The sequence below is a fragment of the Dreissena polymorpha genome, chromosome 15, assembly GCF_020536995.1.
Source record: "Dreissena polymorpha isolate Duluth1 chromosome 15, UMN_Dpol_1.0, whole genome shotgun sequence".
Taxonomy (NCBI): domain Eukaryota; kingdom Metazoa; phylum Mollusca; class Bivalvia; order Myida; family Dreissenidae; genus Dreissena; species Dreissena polymorpha.
This window is the reverse complement of record NC_068369.1, coordinates 302,423-325,808: the sequence shown is the minus strand read 5'-3', so window position 1 is coordinate 325,808 and position 23,386 is coordinate 302,423. Positions and strand designations below refer to the sequence as shown.

General features: G+C 36.2%; 2 protein-coding genes across 5 annotated transcripts in view; one reads left to right on the top strand and one right to left on the bottom strand.

Annotated features, from left to right (window-relative positions):
* Positions 1–10,973, top strand: part of LOC127860827 (uncharacterized) — a 22,235-nt gene extending 11,262 nt beyond the window's left edge. For 2 of the 4 annotated variants that reach the window (XM_052399121.1, XM_052399124.1), the window contains 4 exons: positions 2,133–2,252; positions 2,447–3,383; positions 3,707–3,813; positions 8,358–10,973. In XM_052399121.1, coding sequence (XP_052255081.1) covers positions 2,133–2,252; positions 2,447–3,383; positions 3,707–3,813; positions 8,358–8,528 — 1,335 coding nt within the window. In that variant the 3' untranslated portion in view covers positions 8,529–10,973. Of the gene's footprint in view, positions 1–2,132; positions 2,253–2,446; positions 3,384–3,706; positions 3,814–7,201; positions 7,349–8,357 lie in introns of all 4 variants that reach the window. The other 2 variants (XM_052399122.1, XM_052399123.1) reach the window with 2 other exon arrangements.
* LOC127860828 (FK506-binding protein 15-like) lies at positions 10,850–23,386 on the bottom strand. The gene is made up of 5 exons (XM_052399125.1): positions 23,220–23,386; positions 20,202–20,246; positions 17,488–17,600; positions 15,641–15,714; positions 10,850–12,397 (listed from the first exon to the last, which is right to left on the bottom strand). The coding sequence occupies exons 1-5, from the start codon at positions 23,323–23,325 to the stop codon at positions 11,020–11,022; spliced, it is 1,716 nt and encodes a 571-aa protein (XP_052255085.1). The 5' UTR covers positions 23,326–23,386; the 3' UTR covers positions 10,850–11,019.

Sequence of the window (23,386 nt, the reverse complement as noted above, 5' to 3'; positions counted from 1 at the left end):
GACTTTTCATAGTGAATTATAATTGACATGCACGTACATATTTGTTCGTCGGCAATAATGTTTCTTAATCATACAGAACGAAAATGCTCTGATTTTTGTTTTGTACGGAATCCGGATAGTGTCACCTATAATCTCGCACTTCTTTCATCAAACGGCGGCACTAGACACACGAAGCGATAAACGATATTTTGCGCAACAGTTGCGTCGACGCACGATATTTTATTTTTCAAATATCGCCTATATTATCCGAATCTCGTGTATCGCGGTCTAATTCAGACCGCGACACTAGACACACGAAGCGATACTCGATATTTTTCGCGACAGTCGCGGCGACGCACGATATTTGTACTGTTCAAATATCGCTGTAATAATATCGCCTGTCCACTGTCAGGTTTTTTAAACGGTGTCAGTAATTTTTAACGATTTATTATTAATACTGCTGCCATCGACAGATTTATAAAGATTAATTTATTTTCATTTTATTTTTGATATATATTGACAATGATATTTGTTTAAAACTATTCAGAAATTTGAACAATGGAGTAAAATTTCTATCAATTTTAAGATAAAATATCATTATAATCTGTATCACTTCCAATAGGATTGCAGATTTGTAGATAACGTTTAACTTTTAGTAAGACATCAATATAAAACCAGAAGATTTCTTTTCAGTACATTGTGTTATCATCATTAATAGGTTATCCAGATTATTGACGAGCAACATTAATGTCCAGTCTATTAATACATTAATTAGACGGTATTTTTGTTGCTGGTATTGTTTAACCTTTTAAAGACCTTTTATAATGCTTTATTAAATAAATTATCGGCATAAATAAAACTGCACACAGTGCAAACAACAATTTTATAATATTCATTTTGGCTAACACAAACGCTTTTGAAGGGCGAAAAACATTTGTTTCATATTGCTTTACAGGGTTCCAGATAAATATAAATGACTATTATATAATTATATTCAGATAAAGTTCACACTGTTACTTTTTGCATGTCAAATATGATTTAAACAAAAACACGTAATGCACGTTGAACCGTAGAACCTAATAACTTAACCTTGGGAACTCGGTCTTATATTCAAAATCGTTATTCCAAGCGATTTACCTATCATCAAATATACGTTTATATAAAATATTTATGTAATATTAAATATTTATTTATGGCAAGATTGAAGTATAAGAAGCGAATAGCTTGCTATATCAATCATATACATTTTAATTGCTGATCAGAAATAAACATTATTATAAAATACTATTATATCAAAAGATATACATACGACATGATACACATGCTTAATGACGTGAAATTATCCCCATTTTGTCTCCCCTGACTTTTTTTTTGAAAATCTGACAGTGGACAGGCGATGTTATTACAGCGATATTTGAACAGTACAATTATCGTGCGTCGCCGCGACTGTCGCGAAAAATATCGAGTATCGCTTCGCGTGTCTAGTGTCGAGGTCTGAAATTAGACCGCGATACACGTGATTCGGATAAAATGGGCGATATTTGAAAAATAAAATATCGTGCGTCGACTCGACTGTCGCGCAAAATATTGTGTATCGATTCGATTTTTCTTGACAGTCGAGGCGACGCACGACATTTTTCTTTACACTCGCGGGGATACTCGATATTTTTATTGACACTCGCGCTGGCGCACGATATATTTTATACGATATATCACCTTTTGGGCTACCTACACAAGGGCGATATATCGTGTTAAATATATCGTGCGTCGCCGCGACTGTCAAGAAAAATATCGAGTATCGCCGGGACTGTCAAGAAAAATATCGTGCGTCGCCGCGACTGTCAAGAAAAATATAAAGTATCGCTTCGTGTGCCTAGTGTCGCCCTTGATGAAAGAAGTGCGAGATTATAGATGGCACTATTCGGATTCCGTAGTTTTGTGATTGAACTGAGCGCAACTTTTATAAAATCATTGGCTGGATTAAATGTTGTAAATGACTTAACGTTTATATTATTGAAACATCACTGTATACGTATTCATCTATTTTTGTTCAATTTTAAAATGTGCCATTTATGGGTGCGCTGTTTTTTATGTGCCATTTTTCTTTCGTTACAACGAAACAATCGTTAATAACAATATTTTTAACATTTCAGGCTCTGGCATTTGAAAGTCCAAAAGACTCCACGAATCGAGCGGCATCGCGTGTTGACGATATACCGGCCTATATTGAGATGGCCCCTACCGCCATCAATGCTATCCCTTCCGGACATACTGTAAGAGATGCTTGTTACCTGTATAACATACTATGATGTTTAAACTGCATTTTCCAACTTCAAGTTTATATTTCTGAAATACATTGCTATAAACGTATTCATATATGTAATTGCGAAAAGTTTCTTTGGTTACTATTTTTAAGTGCCACTTTTCTTAGGTTACAACAAAAAAGAACGATAGCTTAACATTTCAGACTCAAGAATTTAAAAATTCAAAAGACTCAATGAAGCGAAAGGCACCAGGTGAACACGATATACCGGCCTATATTGAGATGAACCCTAGCGCCTTCGATGCCATTTCATCGAGACAGACAAGAAGAGATGATTGTGACTCAAATGCTTGCGATCAAACAGAAAAATCCACTAATGTAAAAGGTTTTTATATTTTGGAACCTGAACAAGAAAGCTCGTACCATAACGAAAGTCTAAACTTATTCTTGGAACCCAGCAAACCAACTAATCAACATAACGGAGTTTTAATTGCAACTAGACACGAGCCGTATTCGACCTCGCGAAGGAAGAGGACAGTTTCTGAACAGAAAAAGACAACACCGAATGTGGAGGCACTCAGGTCAACGTCACGTGCAAAAAGAAATGGGGCTATATGCCGTAAACCGTCCGTAAAGTCATTCTCAAGCCCTTTAATAAAGGTGTCTCACCAGAAAGTTTCATCGCCTTTAAAACAAAGATTACCCTTGTTAACAAACGCGAGACGGCAAGCTGACGTCGGTCAATCACTTCCTACACAGGAAGTCAAACATGCTCGGTGTCGAACAGCATCCCGCGCTTGCTCCGACTTAACCAAGGTATCGAACAATGAAAAGCAGACCGGAGCGTTCGCGTCTAATAAGGATCGCTTGACAAAGCTGAAATCCGTTGTAGGTTTAAATACAATTAGATCCGGATCCAAAACAAGGAATCCACTTGGTAACAAAATGAAGGCCGATTCGTCCGCTAAGGCGCCAAAAAGGCATTTGCACCGAGGGCAACCGCACAGCGTCAGCAGTCCGAAGCCTCAGGACCGGAAACGGAAGCCGAGTGTGGTGTCTACTAAAGTGAGGCGACACAGCAGAACCGGATGCACGGGGACACCGGGCTGCGCCGGATCGTGCCACAGACCCATTAGGAGAGGTGGGTAGCAGAGACTCGATGACATGCTGAAGTGGGAATTCGTAAGATTTTTAAATAAATGTCTTTTTATTATTCTTTTTAGTGAGCTGTTTTGTATATTTCTCAACAATTTGTATCCTAATGCATTTGTTTCGGATTCACGGTAAACATACTCCCGAAAAGTTTTACTATTTTGCATTATCTTTGTATTCATGTAACTTTTCTTATCGTATCTGAGTCATGCATGTCCAAAACTAGGTCACCAGATCTAAAAAACAAAACATACAACTCTTTGAGTCACATTTATGACGCAATCTTATTCTGCACCCTGTTTTATGTTTCAGGTGACATTTCTCCACAGACGACATCACTTTGCTCTTCACTCAAGCTTCTGGAGGAATTTGATTACGTCAAGAGACGCTTAGCGCAGATTGACCGTAAAATCGCCGAGGTAAACTGTGTGGTTATACGAGCATATGGGATGTTTTCTCTAAAATGGATTTGTTCAACAGTTAACGAATTTTCCAAGGCTGCAAAATAACTCTGACCTTGAGGCATTCCATCATCCGTTTTACAACCGGATTAAGGTCATAAAACCTGGCAGACGAACAAAATGGCGTGGTATGTAATAAGCACGTGCTATTATTCGTTGAAACAATTGAAGCTATACAAATTGTTTATCCTAATCCGATCTTAAATGCACTATTTTATAGTGCTCTAAATATTCTTAGACTTAAAATATTTTCTCTAAATTTTCGGACACGAACAAAACAATAAAGTGTCCGTTTCTAAGGCTGCAAAATTTCCCTTTCAAAAATTATGAAGTTTATGTAATTATTCAGCATTATTGCATGTGTCGTGAAAAGAAAGTTAAGGACGGATGTTAATTATACGTATAATGTATATAGAAACAAAAAAACATGCGTAGCGAATACCTTTTAATTTCTACACCCTGAATGTATCACACATCCGTCGTAACGGTCCCATTTTCTGTCACCAGTACGACGTAACGGTCCCATTTTTAGGTCATCTATTTTTTTGAAAAAAAAGAGCTATTGTAATCACCTTGGCGTCGGCGTCGGCGTCGGTGTTGGCGTCGATGTCGGTGTCCGGTTAAGTTTTGCGTTTAGCTACACTTTTCTCATAAAGTATCAATGCATTGCATTTAACTTGGTACACTTACTTACTATCATTAGGGGACTGGGCAGGCAAAGTAAGATAATTCTGGCTTGCATTTTGACAGAATTATGTGCCCTTTTTATACTTAGAAAATTAAAAATTTTGATTAAGTTTTGTGTTAAGGTCCATTTTATTCATTAAATTTCAAAGCTATTGCTTTCATACTTGCAACACTTACTAACTATCATAAGGGGACTGTGCAGGCAAAGTTATGTAACTCTGACTGGCATTTTGACAGAATTATGTGCCCTTTTTATACTTAGAAAATTGAAAATTTGGTTAAGTTTTGTGTTTAGGTCCACTTTTTTCCTAAAGTATCAAAGTCATTGCTTTCATACTTGCAACACTTACTAACTATCGTAAGGGGACTGTGCAGGCAAAGTTATGTAACTCTGATTGGCATTTTGACGGAATTATGGGCCCTTTATACTTGAAAATTTAGTTACGTTTTGTGATTTGGTCCACTTTACCCCTAAAGTATCATAGATATTGCTTTCATATTTGGAACACTCGCAAAGTATCATAACGGGACAGAAAAGGACAAGTTTCATAACTCTGATTGTCATTTTTATCGAATTATGGCCCTTTTTTTACTTACTTACTTTGAATATATGGTTACATTTTGTGTTTAGATTCACTTTACTTCTAAAGTATCAAGGCTATTGCTTTTAAACTTTAAATACTTTCATGCTATTATGAGGGTACTGTACCTGGCAAGTTGAATTTTACCTTGACCTTTGAATGACATTGACTCTCAAGGTCACATTATTAAATTTTGCTAAAATTGCCATAACTTCTTTATTTATGATTCGATTCGATTGATACTTTGACAAAACAACTCTTACCTGACATACTTGTACCACAATTTACTCCGTCCAAACCATCCCCCAGCCCCCCCCCCCCCCGAATCCCCCCGAATCCCCCCGTAATCACCCCATTATTTAAAAAAATAATAAAGATCATCTAATAAATGACCACCACACCCTCACACTATACCCCATCCCACCCCAAAAAAAATGTTATGCCCCCCGGTAGGGTGGCATATAGCAGTTGAACCGTCCGTCAGAATGTCAGTCAGTCTGTCTGTCAGTCCGAAAAAAACTTTAACATTGGCCATAACTTTTTCACTTTTTAAGATAGCAACTTGATATTTGGCATGCATGTGTATCTCATGGAATTGCACATTTTCAGTGGTGAAAGGTCAAGGTCATCTTTCCAAGTCAAATGTTAAATTTATGGTGTCTGTCCGTCCGAAAACTTTAACATTGGCCATAACTTTTTCAATATTGAAGATAGCAACTTGATATTTGGCATGCATGTGTATCTCATGGAGCTGAACATTTTGAGTGGTGAAAGGTGAAGGTCATCCTTCAAGGTCAATTGTCTAATATATGGCCTCTGTCCGTCCGAAAACTTTAACATTGGCCATAACTTTTTTAATATTGAAGATAGCAACTTGATATTTGGCATGCTTGTGTATCTCATGAAGCTGCACAGTTTGAGTGGTGGAAGTTCAAGGTCAAGGTCATCCTTCAAGGTCATCCTTCAAGGTCCAAAAAAAATAATTCAAAGCGGCGTTCTCATGAAGCTGCACATTTTGAGTGGTGGAAGTTCAAGGTCATCTTTGAAGGTCAAGGTCATCCTTCAAGGTCAAAGGTAAAAAAACAAATAAAAAATTTCAAAGCGGCATTATCATGAAGCTGCACATTTTGAGTGGTGGAAGTTCAAGGTCAAGGTCATTCTTCAAGGTCAAGGTCATCCTTCAAGGTCAAAGGTCAAAAAAATAAATTCAAAGCGGCGTTTTCATGAAGCTGCACATTTTGAGTAGTGAAGGTTCAAGGTCAAGGTCATCCTTCAAGGTCAGGGTCATCCTTCAAGGTCAAAGGTCAAACAAAATATAAAAAAATCAAAGCGGCGTTATCATGAAGCTGCACATTTTGAGTGGTGGAAGTTCAAGGTAAAGGTCATCCTTCAAGGTAAAAAATAATAAAAAAAATTCAAAGCGGCGTTCTCATGAAGCTGCACATTTTGAGTGGTGGAAGTTCAAGGTCAAGGTCATCCTTCAAGGTCTTCCTTCAAGGTCATCCTTTAAGGTCAAACAAAAAATTAGAAAAAATCAAAGCGGCGTTCTCATTAAGCTGCACTTTTTGATGGTGGAAGTTCAAGGTCAAGGTCATTCTTCAAGGACAAGGTCATCCTTCAAGGTCAAAGGTCAAATCAATAATAATTTCAAAGCGGCGTTATCATGAAGCTGCACATTTTGAGTGGTGGAAGTTCAAGGTCAAGGTCATCCTTTAAGGTCAAAGGAAAAAAATCAAAGCGGCGCAATAGGGGGCATTGTGTTTCTGACAAACACATCTCTTGTTTTTTTCAAACATGGTTAAAAAACACAAATATTTATTTTTATTATTTTATTTTTGAAATACCGTCCAACCATCCCACCCAAGAATCATCCTCCCCAAAAAAAACATTTTTTGTTGCATTTTTTATGCATTTTTGGAAGATAATGTTATAAATTACCACACCCCCACACTATACACCCCTCTCCACTCCACCCCTCCATCCTTTGTGATTGAAATTGAGATAGGTCCCTACACCTTTAAAAAGAAAAATAGATGAGCGGTCTGCACCCGCAAGGCGGTGCTCTTGTCTGTCCCCAGTACGAGCTGGCAATTCAGGAGCTGAAAGAAGAGAGAGTGCGGCTGCAGTACGTCATATCGCACGTGCACAGGCAGGCGGGGAGGGCAGTGCAGGAAGGTCGTGTATGATATTTAAGGCCAAGCCATTCAACAGCATAGCACGCAGATGTATGTACCTCAATTGAAGAACGATATGAGCCTCGTTATTGGTTTAATGAATATTCGTTAAGTAGCATCTCAAAATAGCCCGCATGGCCTTATCCGCGACGACACTTTCAGCCTTGGCATTTAGTACATTTTTCTCCAGAACGAGGCTCATCCATCCATCCATCCATCCATCCATCCATCCATCCATCCATCCATCCATCCATCCATCCATCCATCCATCCATCCATCCATCCATCCATCCATCCATCCATCCATCCACCCATCCATCCATCCATCCATCCATCTATCCATCCATTCGTTAGTCCGTTCGGACTTTGTCAGAATCCTATATCTTGGAAAGTATATAATAATCTATTAGTTTGACAGTTTAGTTTAAGCACTTCTTTACTATAAACGTCTCTACAAGGGAATGCAATCAAAACACAACTTTATTTTTACAGATACACGTCCCCCTTAATCCTTTATTCCGCTAACAATAAATATAGGCAAATTAAAATCAAATCGCATTCCGTCTGTCTGTTTTAACATAAACTAGTCACAACGACAATCGTAGTTTTTATAGAGTCCAACACTGTTTTCATGACTTTTATACATTTATAAAATTATTATACATTTTACTGTCAACGTTTCGATCAAGGGAAATCACCACCATTAGTAAGATTTGTGTTTATACAGATTTATCCTGTCTTTTATATAGAATTATTATCATATTGCAAATGCCCAAGAGCTTGTATACGAGCTATGGTAAGTACTTGCAACTTTTAATAAAGAGGTTGTGTATTTTGAGTTATTCAAGCAGCCACCAGTTTTACAGAAAAACTGCTACATTTGAATAGATCATTCTTTTGCGTAAATGTGGAGCCTACAAACGGCTCATTAGGGTATCACACGATAAAGGGTGGTTATTGTCGGTTTGGTGTAAATATTAAGTTTTCGATTACATTTACAGAATTCAAATACTACATCGATATAACCGAAAAGTTGATTTAATTTTTAATTCAAATCTTAGGATCTACACCAAAGGACAGAGCCGATGAATGTCAATGAAAATGACGTCAGTGAGTTAGTCTTTAGCCCAGAACATCAGACGACGTCAACCTTGCGGTGGGTGCTGAAAGGACATATTAAAACAGCGTCCTATGCAGCTTCATGTAAAGCAGCAACATTTTATGAACTTTGAAGAAGCATCCTGACAACGTTTAAGTGGTAGTTTTTGTGTCATAATATGTATGCGTTTTAAAAAAACTGTGTAAAAAAGCGGGAACACATTTCAACACAATTGTTCATTGTTAATTTTACATACGTTTGCAGTGGCTGTTCTCGCTCGAATTGAGAAGGATGTAAAGGAACTTCTCAGAATTGTTTAGAAACTTGAAAGCTGAATAACAAAATTACTGTGCTTCAACTTTGTACATATGTTATTTAAAGCGACCTATGAACTGTCTTGTGTAACAAAATGCACATAATAATATTGCTAATCAATGAAGTAGCATGTTCCCATAAAAAAAATCATTATATAAGTTTATCAAGAAATCTATACGCTTTTGAATATTCTTAAAAATTACAACAGCAAAAAATATTTATTTCAATATATATGCCAACCCCAGGAATTGAAAAGTATTACCAACTCTATATTATTTTACCGATTTTGAAGGACGATTATAAAGTGGGGTGTTATTCCGCCTGTTCGAGCATAATGCACACATTCTTTTTGAATGTATGACAATTATTGTTTAAATCGCCATTTTACCAAAACTGTGAACATCTCCTTTACACGTCTCTCTTAATAAACTATTCAGAACTTAAATAATGCTTAATATTTTTATCGTATTGTTAAAAAATATGCATTCTGACATCATCAATCGATGGTTACGTGATAATATCCTACAAACAATCTACATATCCTCATTTACATATTTAGCCGATTTGAAGTTCAACAATTTAAATTCCCTTCAGCAATACACCAACTGTATTATAAAATACATTTCTTTAATCAAATTTCATGTAAAACAATGTAATCATCTAAGAATACATTGAACAAAAGAGATCTCTGGTATCAGCCGTTCAAACAAAATGAACTGGGACGTATTTTTTGCAAACTAGTTTACAAATGGAAATATAATTTGAAAAGAGTTGAACAGATGGAAGCATTATTTCCAAAATTGTTTACAAAAAAAGTTGTAATACACGCATATTGATTTTTACAGAATGCGCGAATTAAATTTAGTTTATCTACTATACATATGTACCACGTTAAATATTTAAAGGTCAATTAATACACGCCGTATATAATATATAGAAAACTACCGTAGGCTGGTGCTGAATAAAGCGAAGTTTATTTTGAGAGGCTTAGAAAATCTTGTCGAGTGGTTCAGATTTTCGGGTCGCGCAAAATCAATTTTCTTAGTCGTCAATTATTTCTTTAAAAATATAATCGGAAAATAGAACTACACGGAAAATCCCAAAGTTATTTAAAGCAAACATGGTTTTATTATTTTATTCGTCCCGAGCCTAATATATAACACAAAGATCAGTTACCTGTTTTTCTATTAATCATACCTCTACGTCCCCGATTTAAAAGAAATAATGAAAAAATACTAAAAAACTGCAGCTTTAGTTGGAAAGAATATGACTTTTGTCGTTTGACGTGAAAATAATGACGTCATGAGTACACGCACTTAATATTTGTAAAAAATGTTTTTTTGCTGTTTGTGTTCCATGTTGTGTTTAAAATATATTACATCTTGGTATCAAATTGTTTGTTTTGTTGAATCTGATTCGATTTTACTAAAATGATTACTTATAGTTGAATCCAAGAAATAGGACTATAAGAGTCCGCCGCGCGTGACAGCTATATTTCAGCAATGCCGGAATAAAGGAAAATATATTCCACAGTGGTTTATTTCGACAATCCACGTCTGATGATGGGATAAATATCTTCTCATGCTTACTGTTAAATATCAATGGCGATAAGGTTTTACAAAAGACACCACATACTCGACATGATCAGCTTAAATGATTAAGAATTAAGTATTAAAAACTACAGAGTAATCGTTCGCTGTGCGTATATATTAACAGAAAAAAACAACAACTCAAACTTTTTTTGATGAAAATTATTTCACACACATACAAAACAATGTTCACGCCGTTTCATTTTATTAACCAACAAAACGGTTTAAACAAAAAGGCATAAACTATTTCGTCAAAATAAAAAAATCGCATTTTTTACACAGAAATCGTAACAGTTCAAGGTCCAACTAAGGCCTCTAATTGGCGATGAATCACTTAAATACTCAAACACTATCTACAACCAACGTAGACAGTGACGTGATAGGTTTTATAGCCAGTTTATTGTCTGTCAATAATCTCTTGCGTTATATTGCCTTTTGTTATGTCAACACAATATTAAATTGCAAAATGAACTGCACTTTAAGAGCGTTTTGTCGGGTTTATTGTTCCGTTTGCATGTTCATAATGTGTACTGTCTCGTTTACATTTTCATCTTTCTTGTCAATAAAACTAAATTTAATATTCATACTGGTATTCTGGTAATATTTTCCAAACGACTCTTTGAAATTTTGTTTATGGCGAATTTTGCAAATATCGTCTGTCACCAGAAAAAGAATGAAGGGGTTAATTATGCTGCCTCACTAAACCGGAAGTCATGTTTACTATACAACCGCGCGTCTTCGCCGGATGAGTCTCCTGAATGGAGATCGCACGGGAGTCATGAATGGAGCGCCGCCTCGCATCGGGGGCATTCCCATCCGCATGTCGGCTCCACCGACTAGCATGTCGGTGCCACCAAATCTCGGCGGCATTGAACCAAATCCTGGCCTCAAGCGTCTGGCCATGTCGAGACGCGGATCCCGCCTGCTGTCAAAACCTAACACTGCGCCTTCGGGCATACCGAGTCTATCACTTGGCCTCATGCCAGGCGCAGTAGGCGAGCCGGCAAAAGGTGGCATTTCGAAACTGCTTCTAAAGTCGGTAAAATCTCCCCCTGCAGCCGTAAAGTCATTTGGTGGACCAAACCTGCCAAAGGTTTCGGGCTGACCGGGTACGCCCATTCCTGGTCCAGATCGGCTAACCATACCACGATCGACCGGAAATCCGGGTCCCGTTGGGCCTGACGGGAATAATGTCGATTCTCTTTCGAATTGTTCAGTTTGTCCAAATCTTGACCCTTGAAAGTCAAAAGCAGACGTCCTTGAGCCAGTGTCAAACCCGGATGGCGGTGATGACGGTGCAAAATTCTGAGAACGGAAACCGGCACCTAATGAACTTGGCGGGTTCCAGGGGCTTGGAGGTGGGCTAACAACTTGCGGTTGTCCTGACCCAAGCCTAGATGAAGAAAACGTGGACTGGGGCTGTGAAGCAAACTGCATTGTACCAAAACCGTTTGGTTGTTGGGACCTTGGTGGTTCTTGTGCGGTGAAGCTGACAACAGGCGGCTGTCCTGACCCAATACTAGACGAGGGGAACATGGAGTTGGATCCGAACTGCATTGTGCCAAAACCGCTTGGTTGTTGGGGCCTTGGCGGTTCCGGTGCAGTGAAACTGGGTGTCTGAGGTTGTTCACGTTGTGGTTGCGGTTGCGTAAAAGAAGGTGCAGTTTGCGCAGTAAAGCCGGTCGAAAAACCTTGGGATGACGATGCTGAAGAAGCAGCCCCAGAGAATCCCTGCGTGCTCACGCCGGAATTCACAGGAGGAAACTGGGAAATCGAAGAAAACCCTTGAAATTCAGTGGATGGCGACTGTGGCGCGAAGTTTGCAGTAGAAAACTGTGAGACGCCACCACTCGAGACGCCCTGCGTTCCGAAACTTGCCGCTCCCATGGGTTGTGCAGGCTGCGAAGATGGTAGCGACTGTGGCGCGAAGTTCGCACTAGAAAACTGTGCAACGCCACCACTCGAGGCGGCCGCGGAACCTGCCGCTCCGAATGTTTGTGACGGTTGTGCCACCAACTGTACCGTTGGTTGCTGGTCTGTGACGCCCTCGATTCCCATTAGCTCGATGTCGAAGATGAGCGTGGCAGACGCTGGGATGGTAAGATCGTTAAGAACGAAATGTACTACTAGCATTTGTTTATACTAAAAAACGAAACTAGTGAAATGTTTATCAGTGTTGGTTAAGCCTTCTTATAATAACAATATATTTGCCTGTGTTTATTGTTACATTTATTTGATAAATTCACTTATTATGATTTAATTTTTGATTTTTTTTTTCTGCGACCGCGGTTAAACTTTTCCTTCAATAGCTAATGGAATGTTGAAGATGGTTGACTTTCTATAATATCGCCGCAATAACATTATTTCTTTGCTATCTACGAATAATTTATATTATTGATGGTTTCGTCATAACCCATTGTTTTCTTCACCGAATCCCCATTTCGAAGTTTTCGGATCACAACTTGAGGTTATTCGATGTTAAAATAGCAATTAAAGCATAATTTAAAGCTATACGCAAGTGGAACCGATAGTTAACTAACGTTCTATTTGTCAAATGGAAATCGAAAAGCAGCTTTTAGTCACGCAACTTGATAACAAACAATGTGAGCTATGTCGCACATGTCCGATTGACAATGCTAAACATGACCACAATAAGAACAAAATTGTAAAATAATTAAATGTAATGTAATAATTTGAAGGCATTTTACCTATGGTTAACACGATTTTTGACATTTATATGTGAACATTGTCTACTTAATTTCGACATGTTCAATTAAAATTAAATCGGAAACAGCTTAATGGGACCTTAACTGGTCCCCCGTTGAATATAACCGTTGACTTCGTTGACTATAATATAGAGAGTAGCGAAAGATAAGGGGAGGTAACCAATCTAAATGGGACCATGTTCGCCATTTATGCTTTTTTTACAGATATTGTAAGAACACGCATTCGAATACATATTAAGGAAAGTCGCGTATTTGTAATTCTAAGTACATGTATATTGAACAAAAACTTGACAGGAAACGCGATATTGCGAGCAGGCTTCAAGGTAATGAAATCCATAACATCGACTTATTTAATTACAATTGGCGTTCAGATATATTAAGAGAAGGTATAGCTTACCTAGCAGACAATATTAATCAGTATTTTTGCAACAATTTTAAAAGTACCTTATATAATCATGCATTGATAAAAGCTGCGCCACGACTGAAAATTTTAGTTTCTATGATCAGTCGTGAATGTAAATCGATATTCCACCGAATCAAACTAACTTTCCGAATATGCTGTGATAAATTCAAACTTTTTCAGGAATAGACATTAAAGGGACCGTCAACCACAAACGACGAAAAAAGAGATGTTTTTTTACAATTATTAGGTTATATTGATTAAAATATTACGACTGGTATATTACTTTACTTGAAAAAGTTCATATTTTCAGTATATGCGGTAATACAATTTCGCGATGTAAAATCGAAAGAACATCGCGAAAATAGGTGACATAACGATATACACACAATAAATAACGCAAGTAGATTGATCATTGTATACATAAAATTTATACAATTCACTACGCATGCACAATTTGCATTCCTGGGTTTACCACGTTTACCACGTGACGATGATGATCAATCTAGTTGCGTTATTTATAGTTAACTGGTAGTTACCTGGTACCTGTACCCACAGGTGGTTGGCGTGTGGCTATGATATTAATTAGTGAAAACATCATTTTGAATGATAAATAATCATATTATAACGAAAAATTAACTTTTCTGAAAAAAAATATTTCACTATCAAATATATATATAACAAGGTATGCAACTCAAAATCACCCCAAAACGGGGTGCATCGCTTTGAACAGCCATATCTTCATCAATTGTGCAGCGATTTTCACGATCTCGGTCTTATTCAACGCAGAAATGAATTTCCTTTCTGGAAATGTATATGTCTTGCAATATTTTTACAAATGCTGGGTCAACTTTTAAGAAATAACACGATACACAACACGCATGACCCAGTTGACAGTGATCATGTATTCTTTATGAATGAAATCTCCAGTTGTAAAGACACACCTCCGCATTGGACCAATGAAATCACTCGTATGTTTAAAATGTCAGTTAGTTGAAATGTATGTAAACAAAGTTTTCAAACGGCGCTGGACAGTAAGTCTTGATGCAGAATGTAACGACAAGAACGGTAATAATGTTTTTTCATACGTTTTATTGAATTATGGTATCGAACTACATGAACTTTGTAGGGAAGTTGCCCTTTACTCCGTGAAGATTTCAGTCTTAAAGACAGCATGATCACTGTCAACTGGGTCATGCGTGTTGTGTATCGTGTTATTTCTTAAAAGTTGACCCAGCATTTGTAAAAATATTGCAAGACATATACATTTCCAGAAAGGAAATTCATTTCTGCGTTGAATAAGACCGAGATCGTTAAAATCGCTGCTAAATTGATGAAGATATGGCTGTTCAAAGCGATGCACCCCGTTTTGGGCTGATTTTGAGTTGCATACCTTGTTATATATATATTTGATAGTGAAATATTTTTTTTCAGAAAAGTTAATTTTTCGTTATAATATGATTATTTATCATTCAAAATGATGTTTTCACTAATTAATATCATAGCCACACGCTAACCACCTGTGCCTGTACCCAGTAAAATTGTAATACTGAATATACTGAAAATAGAAAACAACAACTTTTTAAAGTAATGCAATATACAAGTCATGATATTTTAATCAATATAAACTAATAATGTGTCGTATGAATAGATATATTCGCGGGAAATTTAAATGGAATTAATTGTGTCACAAATAAATAAAAACGAGCTTTTTGTATCAACAAAAATCAATGTAATCATACCACATCTTGTGTTGAAATAGTGGCTATTGGGATTAGAAACACTGATTGTTAAGGTGTAAACTTTATTTTACGAAATACTTTACGAAATTTTAGTTGATTTTGAGCGTTATAAAGGCTTTAAGCAAGAAGGATAATTTAATTTCCATTATCGCTTTAATGGTAATGTTTTTTACCTTGTGAAATTTAGGTGATGATAACAATAACACGAGCCGCGCTCTGTGAAAAGGGGTTAATACATGTGCGTAAATCGTCGTCCTATATACACCTATGCAGTCCGCACATCCTAATCAAGGACGACACTTTCCGCCGAACATTATTTTTGCTAAGAAGAGACTTTTTTAAGGATACTGCACATGCTCATCTGGGACGACACTTTACGCGCATGCATTCAACCCCTTTTTCACAGAGCACCACCCATGTACTTAAATGAGGATCAATACAGGGGGCGAATAACACTTTTATAAAAAGGATATACAGGCGGGTAACCCTCGGCACCATAGGCATATTCCGGTGGGATTTCTATTTCAGCCCTTTCTCCGACTCTCATCTGAAAACAACGCATACATCATTTGAGTCGTGATCTGAAAAAACTGGGCATAATGCATGTGCGTAAAGTGTCGTCCCAGATTAGCCTGTGCAGTCCGCACAGGCTAATCAGGAACGACACTTTCCGCTTTTATGGAATTTTTAGTTTCAATAAAGTCCCTCCTTACCGAAAATCAAGTTTAGGCGGAAAGTGTCGTCCCTGATTAGCCTGTGTGGGCGACACTTTACGCATATGCATTAAGCCCAGTTTTCTCAGAACACGACTTATTTGTAAACAAGGCAGCAATCTTTCGGAAAAAAGTTATTAACACAAGACCACGGCCGTAAGATCATGGATATGGATGTAAGATAACGGTAAGTAGGAATTCACTGAAACATCTTAAACAGTAAGAAACATATTTCATAGTTTTTTGTGTATTTGTATTTTTTTACCCGTGCTCATAAGTACCTTTTGTTGACACATTTCTAGATTCAATCAAAATTATGGCATAATCATTAAAATAAGTTGTATCAAACGGTTTTATTTATAACTTATTAAAAAAAGGAATATAATGAATATCGCATTTTTGAGTTTTTACAACTCACACAATTTGACGGAATTGCTATTTTAAGTTATCGTGCATTGGCTTTTGAAACAATATCTTGAGTTAATGTTTGCACGCACCACTCCTACGGCATTACTTTCATCCAACCATGCTCACATAATTCTGTGCTGACAGGATATACTAGATGCATGTCGATCCCGTTGTTTTTGAATTTTATTAATGACAACCAATGGCAATCAATGGTAACATGGTCTGAAATGAATATTGTAATTTCTATCTTGACATGCTGCATCACGCCCGCATGCGACGTTTTACCGCAGTCTGACCTTTAGTTTATAACTTTTTATTTTAGCTCAATTTCATAGAAAGCCAAATGCTTATTTGAAACCTTTCAATTCCTTTTCCTGGGACTACAACCTGCGCTTTGTGTTTATTTGTGAGATCTAAAGAACGATTCAATAGTGTGGATCGAACCCGTGAACTCCCAATCGCTAGGCGGACACCATATCCATAACGCCACAGCGACCTTGTGATTTGAGCTAGGACCTAAGATCTTTAACGTGAAATGCGAATTATACATGCAATATATGTCTTATATTAATATTTCTAGATAATAAATTGAATTTCAGTCCATACTAGTTGTGCTATGCCAGTATTCCAATTTGTCTGTAAGTGTTAATTGACCTTTTAGCCAAAGACATGTGTCGCTATTTATGATAAAATTGCCTTCATCATAATACAATTTACTTACCGGTTAAATGGTATAATTGAAACAACGCCCCTGGGTGTGACGAGTTTTACATTGATCTTTCACTTAGTTATACGAGTTATACACGCGATCAACCGCCATCGCATGATGGACATTTATGGGAAGTACTTGTGGATTGCGTGAGGAATGATGCAGTAGCATTCCAGAAAAGCTGCATTATCACGAATTTGGACTTCAATCGTACATTGGGCATTGGTCTTTGAGCTAAGGACACGGGCCTTTCACGCGTATTTGCATGGTGAACTAATGCGGTAAGTAATTTTAAAATAGCAGAATGAATGATGAAGCCACCGTCAGGAAAAACACACAAAAGCACGTATATACACTCAATCATTAAGACATCTATATCTTGCTTTCAACAAGCCTGCTCGATAAAACGAGCTTTCCCCAAACCAGTAACATTTGTTTGTAGATCTTCGTAATGAAAACGACACACGAGCTAGCTTTAGTGGTAACTTACGGACGAAATCCCGGCGTCCCAACCAGATATGACCTCCTGCATTCCCAGCTTGAACGAGAATGGTTCATTGCGATCACGTGACGAGTCGAACACCTCCCCATTCTGCAGTTTTCCTGAAAAATAAGTCGCATTCTGAGAAAACGGGGCATAATGCATGTGCGTCAAGTGTCGTCCCAGATTAGCCTGTGCAGTCCGCACAGGCTAATCAGGGACGACACTTTCCGCCTAAAATGTGTTTTTGCTAAGAAGATACTTCATTTAAACGGAACAATACAATACAAGCGGAAAGTGTCGTCCCTGATAATCCTGTGTGGAACTAATCTGGGACGACACTTTACGCTCATGCATTTTGCCCAGTTTTCTCAGAATGCGTCTCAAATACTCGTAGTCCTCGTTGAGTAACGTTATAAATCCGTTCATCTTGCATTATCTAGCTCATGATCAAGCAGTATCAATCACTAGACCAATCTTCTTTGAAACTAACATAATCTTCTTACACTAATGTTCGTCGATGTGGAAGGGCCCTCTTAGCCACGAATGTCTAAAGAACGTTCAAGTCCAAATTCCTCTATCAGACATGATACAAAAATCCACGAATTTAATGTGGGTATGCACGATTTTGTAAAATATTTATGAATTTATATAAAATGTGTAAAAAAACTTATAGTACATACTTCAATACAAATTTAAATAAAAGTTAAGAAGAACATGTGTCGAAAAATGCGAAATAAGCCAGATGTTTAATTCTGAAATCGAAAATGTCTGTACAGTCGAATTCGCCAGCGTGCATGTACACTGTCAATCTAAATTTAGTTTTAGTGCAAATCGTTCATACGTCACATAGGCACAATTTTGTTTTACTGATCATTTTTATTTCCTTCAACGATATCCATTCATACGACACACGAACACTAACTCCGATCATAATAAAAAGACGAATGCTTCGGTTATTGTAGGAAAATATGTACGAAATATCTTCGTCACAATCGGCTCGTGGCGCTAATTTTTCTGTGATGTATTTAATGAAATTCGTCTTCAATGTATATTTTTTCTTATTTTGTGTTATTATAACATATTTTTATCAATATATTACAATTTAAAGGGGCCCTTTCACAGATTTTGGCATATTTTGAAGTTTGTTATTAAATGCTTTATATTGATAAATGTAAACATTGGATCTTAAAAGCTCCAGTAAAAAAACAAGAATAAAATTTAAAAAAGAAGGAAAAAAAGTAGCCGGTACCAGGGCTCGAACCAGTGACCCCCGGAGTCCTGGAGCTAGTCTGAAGTAGAAACGCATTAGCCCTCTCGGCTATTCCGCCGAGTTTTCACAGTTTAAGTATTTAAACCTTATATAAGCAATCTTCGTAGTTTCTAAAATTTAAACAGCAGAACTCGCCAAATTATTCAATCGTTTCGCGTTGCAACGCTTTATAATTTTTAGTTTTTCAAATCGTCAAAAGATACATATAATGGCTATATTGGACCTATGGTAAATGTTCAGTAATACTGTTTCCTCACAAATATCATAACTTAAACGAAAATTTGCGAATCTGAATCAACTTTTTTCAATATTGTCGTTTTACCAACCCCCCTTTAACACACACAAAAAATCGTGCATACCCACTTTAAGATCAAAAGAAAATGCAAGACTTAAAGAAATTTAATGTCAACGAAAACAAATGCAAAAATACAGTATTTGAATGGAAACACAAGCTTATATAAAGACAAAATTTTGATGCTCGTATCAGATGCTCAATTGGAGTTTATTGGGGCTTTTCTATGTTGATATTGAACTGAGGAAGCGAATGGATAAATAGAATACAATGTAACGATCGAATTACTTATTTACTCGACATGAAAAGCGTGTCACATGTATCTCAGTTTACCCAAGCATCGCGTTATAAACATATTGAATAATAACTGAAACGTCTCTGTGAATACATTTTATGGTGAATATAATATTCCAATTTATCGTCATCTGATTTTTAATCCATACATCAAAGGTAACGTACACTTTTAATAATTATCTACTGTAATTAATATATGAGATATCTACAATAAATGTTTGTATTTAAAGTAGCTATGTGTAAGCTGATGTGCGCTTGTTCCAAATATTGCCAAACATGTTACTAGAAACAACTAAGACAGTTTTATATGCATTAGATTCATATTAAGCAATATGTTTATTTTCGTTGAAACAAATATAAAGGGTTTCAATGTATGAAAAGTTACGAGGATTTAAACATATAACAATATACATTCAACAAGACTATTGCCAAGCAATATATGTCCCCTACTGGCTCCACCATTGTCAGAAATTCCACCATTGTCAGATTTTTTTTATTTGTTGCCATAGAAACCAGAATTTTTGGCGTAGGAACAAAATGAAATGACGTGCATAATGTCCATATTGCCATCTATCCATGTAAGTTATCGCAGGATCCAGAAAACCACCATTTTCAGCAGTATTTCTAGTCTATTTGTTGCCATAGCAACCAGGATTTTGGACGTAGGAAAAAAATAAAATGACGTGCATAATTTCCATATTGCCATTTATCCATGTTTCAAGTTTCATGAAAAAATATTAAGAACTTTTAAAGTTATCGCAGAATCCAGAAAAGTGTGACTAACTGATGGACTGACGGACTGACGGACAGAGCGCAAATCACAAGTCCCCTCCGGTGGAACCGGTAGGGGAAGATAAATCTTACCTGTGTAATGGACGATCACTGTTTGGTTTCGTGTAGGAACTGGACCTGCGGAACATCGGATCATTATCATGTGCTTATATACATATGAGTCGCGTTTTAAGAATACTGGGCATAATGCATGTGCGGAAAATGTCGTCCCAGATTAGCCTGTGCAGTCTGCATGGGCTAATCAGGGACGACACTATCCGCCTTAATTGGCTTTTAACAAAAAAGAGACTTCTTTTCAACAAAAAAATGTAATAAAAGCGGAAAGTGTCATCCTTGATTAGCCTGTGCGGACTGCACAGGCTAATCTGGGACGACTTTTTACGCACATGCATTATGCCCAGTTTCCTCTGAACGCGACTCATATATTGCTCGGGTCATTAACAATTAAAAACAAAACAACCATACAGACAAATGTCGTTCTATAAAATATAAACATCTTTATATCAAAATGAAAAAAAACACAAAAAACATTAATTAAAAAGCAGAAAATGTTTAATACTAAAAATGTTTAATACTTAATACTAAAAGGCGACACATCAGTAATTAGTTTTTAATTACTTAAATTATATGTATTTAAAAAAACTACTGAACTACGCGAATATTGCAACGATATGTGACGTTTGCTTTGGCAATTTATTTGGTCAATACAACTTTGAAAATGTTACTAAATTTTCTTCTCAAATTATAAAATCTAGACGTACATGTTGGTTTCATTTATTATTTTGTTTCCAAAGTATTGTAATTTTGTCACTTTTACAAGTAATGATACACATTTCCGCACTTAAATTATTTAAAAAAGGTATAAATATTATAATTATCCATCCCTCTTCAGCTTGCAGTCACTGTTGATGACATTTTAATCGCCGGAATGTCAAACGGTCAGGCAATCAACGTCAGTCAATTTCTCGAGTGTTCTTTAAATGAGCGTTGTAAACCCGTCCACAATAAGTAGTTGAATGAACATGCACATACAAAATATATCTTTAAGATTTACAAGAAATTGTTGACATTGCAATTTAGGAACATTTGTATTATTAAGTATGATAAATCTACTTATGTTCGATTATTCTGCTATCGTGACGTACAGTGATATTTTTGGCGGACCGATTAGTTCAATTCATTTCTAAAGTCGGTGAAATACAACTTACATGAATGTATGTTCTAATATTGCGTTTAACTTAAGCTTGTTATGCTTTCATATGTCAGCTATTGTATTTGGTTAAAAAAAGTTTGCTGCTGCTTATGTAACAAAATTATGTTGTCTTAATGCGAATAACGTTGTAATTTGTATTAATTCCCCATGTCAATTAATTTATATGTTGAAAAACATGTTTACATTTGTTTTTAAAGTTTGCAACTCATGCGTGAATGTAGGTTATGAATACGGCATGTTATCAATTAACCTATTTTTGCATTATTTAACTTATCAAGGCGAATAAGTTTTGACGTCGTGCTAACACTTATGATATAAAATGATGATGGTAATGTTTCCAAAGCGCCCATAAATGAAAGAAATATAATTGTCTATGAATATTGAAAACAATTAATATATTGTACTTAATTTTTTAAGAAAGTACATTTATTATCGACTTAAAAATATAAGTGATTTCATATACTGATTAAACAGAAAACACGAGGAAGCCCACATTATCATTGAGATGACCTTTAGATGAATGCATGTTCGAGTTAAGTTTTATTACAAGTTTGCAAGAGAAATAAAAATGAACACCAATACCACGAGGTGCTCAATATCTTTTACAACCGACTACAAAGCATGATGATAAGTGGTTACACGTGTTAACATGAAAGACAATTACGTTGTTAAATATAAAGATACCAAGTAATTAGAATTATAAGCATATGCACAGCGCATAGGGTGTTTGACACGAAACTAGAAGCATACCGTTTGGTATCTGAAAAATGAATTTAGTAAAATACTTATTTATAATATTACATAATTCACTATCAGGCCAGTGATTCGAATTGCAATTTATAACGCAGATGAAATGGATGTATACATATGTTAGACTGTCGCCACAACAATCCACGAAATTATTTAATTTCCTTCTGTAATTTAGCTTGTGCAAATTACACGACAACTTCATGTATATATCCTGTATTTGAGTATTTGGCCAGTCAGTTTCATTGACTGGTACATAATCGGACATAAGGACCGTCTGTCATGTATCTAAACCTTTATGCCTGGAGGACCCATGGCTTGTCAGGGCCGACATATGGCTCCTGAAGATTGCGAGTGCGACATGGTGTTATGTAACATGGCTAGTCCGAAAATCAGACGTAAGAGGTTTATTACAAGCGTTTGCATATTCGACATGTTTCATCAATAAGAAGGAAAATATCATACGGACATGTCAACGTTTCAACATTAAATTGAACAATATCCGAAATTAAACATGCTTTTTTTAGTTGTGAACCAACAGTTACGTCAATCATGAATGCATGTCTAATATTATGTAAGATTTCTAACATCAAACATCTTTCGATGAAACTATTGATTAATTTTGTTAAGATATGCTTTATCAACGCCAAAATAATACCAGTAACATACACACGTTCGACTACAAAAACATATTTATATTATTTTTTATGACAACACATTTTACAAAATAATCAATATTAATATATCGTTTAGCGATTGTGAGAACAAACCAACTCTTTCATCGTTTAAAATGGCCAATTAAAAAACGATAAAATAATCATCATACTTTACCAAAGAAAACCTTAATAATTTAAAATTTCTACTATCTGCTACTTTATGTGCAGTAAAAAGATATGTCAGATATTTAATAAATAAGCCATAAACTGTTATCACATAGATGCGTGTTCACATACTAAATTAATATATTATATATTAAATATATTTCGAAAAATAAGTACATTAGCAACAAAACACCAAACACATTGACGCCATTTTACGATTAGATAAGATTTATATTGACATATCATTCAGCCGTATTTTTCAAATTAAAGCAACGATTTATCTGTCGATTTTTATACTTCAAAACTTACCTGTTCCATTTCGAATGATTGTCTTAAACACAGATCCACTTTGAGCCTTGGTAAAACACACGCAAACATACACAGTGAAAACTGTGATAAAAATAATACTCCTCATTTTTTTAAACAGAAATCCGCAGTCAGTGTCCAGCTGTCTTTACTAATGTTGTCAGCACTTG